General features: G+C 35.5%; 1 protein-coding gene across 1 annotated transcript; it reads left to right on the top strand.

Moving 5' to 3' along the window:
- The first annotated feature begins 404 nt into the window (after positions 1-404).
- Positions 405-1,260, top strand: LOC149374878 (2-hydroxyacyl-CoA lyase 1-like). Its single transcript, XM_089590684.1, has 3 exons — positions 405-637; positions 954-1,007; positions 1,123-1,260. Exons 1-3 carry the CDS (start codon positions 405-407, stop codon positions 1,196-1,198), a joined length of 363 nt encoding a protein of 120 aa, XP_089446810.1. The 3' UTR covers positions 1,199-1,260.
- The last annotated feature ends 2,071 nt before the right edge of the window (positions 1,261-3,331 follow it).

Raw genomic sequence — 3,331 nt, 5'->3', positions numbered from 1 at the left:
ATATACGCATTCTTTACATATTAATTAACAAAGAACAAGGAAAAACGCAATACACATGGTACACACGTTGTAAAACTGTGCACCACCGCTGTAAGGCGCAGCTAACCTCGACCTACCCGCCATCCTGCTCAAGCAGGCTGACGGCGCCTAGGCCCGACTCATTCCTGAGGCATTCCTCGTCCTCCCGGACGTCCGCCTCATCGACGAGGCTGCCGACATGATCACCCTCGTCGTCGTTGGCAGAGGCGCGGCCTACATGCGGATCTGCCCTTCCTGTCTGCGCTCATGGGTAAGGGCGTCGTGCCCGACGCAGATCCGGCGTACGTCGCCAGCGCTGAATCTCGGAGTTCGCGGCCTTCCTGCGCAGCGACATCATTCTGCTGCTCTTCGCCCGCATCAACTAGATGCTACACTTTGGCCGGCTCCCGCCATACGAAGCCGACGTTAAGTTCATCCGATATCGTCAGGTTTATATCTGTGCCGAGAAGCTGCACAATTCAGTGGCGGCTAGCTACGCGATCCAGGCGAGCGTCGGACTGTCGGCTGAGATGCTAACCAAGACGCTGTGGAAGAGGGGCTACACGTTCAGCAGGGACGACCCAGGGTGGAGACAGCTCGATGCCGCGAAGAAGAACCGGTAGGTGTATCGCTCAATCAGTCTTGTATGATTTCTTATACTCCGTTGCTCGTTATGTATATACAAATTCACATGAGATGCATATCTGATTAACAACTGTTTAATTCCTAATGGTTTCTATAAAAATTCATCGATTAATACCAAAAATTAATATACATTGATGAATTACTTTATTTATTCATACTTTAAAAAAATCTGTATTTAAAAAATAATATAAAACCAGCATTGAAAAAGAAAGAGTAAATTCACAGTAGTGTGTATTTTGTATATCTAACATTTAAATAAGTATAATGTCATGACTAACATAAATTTAAAGTTCCAGTTGCTGCCCGAAGCTCAATGGAAATAAGAAATATCAAGATGCACATGGGTAATCAAAGATTTACGAACTTCATAAGAAAAATTGTGTAGTATCGTTGTGTTTTTAATTATTTTTAATTGTTTTATACTATGAAACCGCAATCAATAATCAAAACCATCATTAGTTGTTTTCAGGGAGGGAAACAATCGCGACACATGCACAACACCTTGTACGCAGTCTACAATTTGGCTATTGTATGAATAAACGACTGGCAGCTCGCAGGCGGCTTGTGGACCTGTTGAAACCATGCTTCTTCGAAGACTCGGACTAAAATTGAAGGGACTATAATTGCTGTCTCGTGCTTGTCCATAATCATAAGTGGTAATTAAATAAGCCCTTGGTCATTAGTAAATTATGAAAATTCTGTTTGTTCTACTTAACTAGTGTCTCTTACATAGTTGCATTTCATTCTGACAAATCATTGAGTTTTTTCGTAGTTAGATACTGACTGGAAATTTTTTTCACTTGTTATCAGTTATCTTCTTTAAGATTTTTTGATAAAATATTCGTTAGTTTGCTCCTAAAAGTACATTTTATTAGTGAATTTTGGCTAGATAGTTTTTATTATAATTTGAAATAGTAATACTTACCCATACACGTTTCTTCGAATGTACAACAGTAATGCAGGCTTCACTTCATATTGGCTGTTTTTATTTCTAATTTTAAAAATATTTTTCAAATTATCTCTTTCTTCCTACTGGACATTAGGTAATTTAATTACAGTGTAATAGTGTAATATTGTTTGAAGTTCGTTAAATCCAACTAAACCGACTAATACGTACAGTTCATTTTTCAAATTCAAAGTTGTAGGTATCTTCTTCAAGTTTACTTTCAAGTCCTTGCTTTTATCTATCAAGTAATTAACTTCTAATTCTAAACACATGTAGTAACCTAGTTTATAACTCTGAACAGCTCTCATTGCATTTAAAACATTTGGTATCGTTCGTATACATAGCATTTGAATAGTCTTGTATACCTGATAAAGAATTAGCATTTTTTGTAAAATAAGTATTTACTTCTTAAGTTTTATATTCTCTTGTTTTAGTAAATGAACATGCATGGCATTGATAGATTTTTTTAACAGAATATGTATCACCCACGCATTTTGAGAATAGAGTAAGAATATTATCTCGACAATCAACTTCTAACTGAAGGTTTTTTTCTTTAAGTTTATACTCATTTATGCAAAAAATCGTTCTGCTGTCATAATAATTTATTTTGAAATAATCTTTTGTGTACTCATCAATCATTCGAAAAAACTTTGAACTATTTGTTTTAAATAAAACTTTATCCATTACTAAATACTTGAAAGAATTGAAAAAACAGTAAGCTGCAGTGAATAGTTCAAAAATACTGTCTATAGGGCAGGTGTTGTAAATATTAATTGGTTTTTCGTACAAAGTCGTTGACTGAGGTGCTAATTTAGACCCATTTTGAATAAGACTCTTCTCAGTTGCTAAAAAATATGGTCTAAATATATTTTCACAAGAACTATCAGAACTCTCCAAGTACTTTCGTTTGGTGTAGCTTTCCCCTTCACTTATTTGTTCTTCTAATTCGCTTACAGTTGAATTACTTATTTTGTCATCATTTGAAAGATCAAGCATGCTATCATCGACTTTCATATTGTTCTTCGTATTTGATAGATGTAGACTGTCATTACTATTGTTATCATCTATCTCTTCGACACTTGCGACAAACGCAATTTCATCAGTTAAAGTCAACAATTGTATATCTACTAGATCATTTTGTGTATTTTCAGAGTTCACATCCATACACAAACAGTTAATAGGTTTTTTTTCTGGTGAATATTTACAAATACCTAGATGCAATGCTTGCAATCCCTCCTTAATCAATGACGCTTTTGCAAGTTTAATACTTCTATTGATTGCCTCCAAATCACTTACCACGAATTTATTTATCATACATGGCAAGGAAAAATGTTTAGCATTCTCAATATCCTTGAAGTAGGCTTCAGAAATAGCTGATGATGGACCAGTATGAGATTTATAATATTTCTGCATAACATTGGTAAAAGCTGGGAATGGAGCGTACAAATGAAAAATGTGACTCTTGAGTAGAGGGCAGTAAAAAACGTTAGGCATTGATGTTGCATTCTCAGTTGTACTGCTTAATTTCAGAGCATTATTGTAAATAGAGTTTATATAAGTGATTATTGCATTATCTGTCATAAAATCTTCAATTTCATCTTCTTTCAATTGGTATTCTTCGTCACATTCATACTCATCCATATTGAAGTCTGTAAATTTTTTTATCAGCCATTCAGTTCGTTGCCTACATTCTGAATCAAAATCACAAACAGTAATCTCTGA

This window comes from Copidosoma floridanum, unplaced genomic scaffold (assembly GCF_036245765.1).
Source record: "Copidosoma floridanum isolate Cflo_tuat_1 unplaced genomic scaffold, Cflo_Japanese_pri ptg000013l, whole genome shotgun sequence".
Taxonomy (NCBI): domain Eukaryota; kingdom Metazoa; phylum Arthropoda; class Insecta; order Hymenoptera; family Encyrtidae; genus Copidosoma; species Copidosoma floridanum.
The sequence above is the reverse complement of the archived record's forward strand: the minus strand, read 5'-3'. Positions and strand labels throughout refer to the sequence as shown.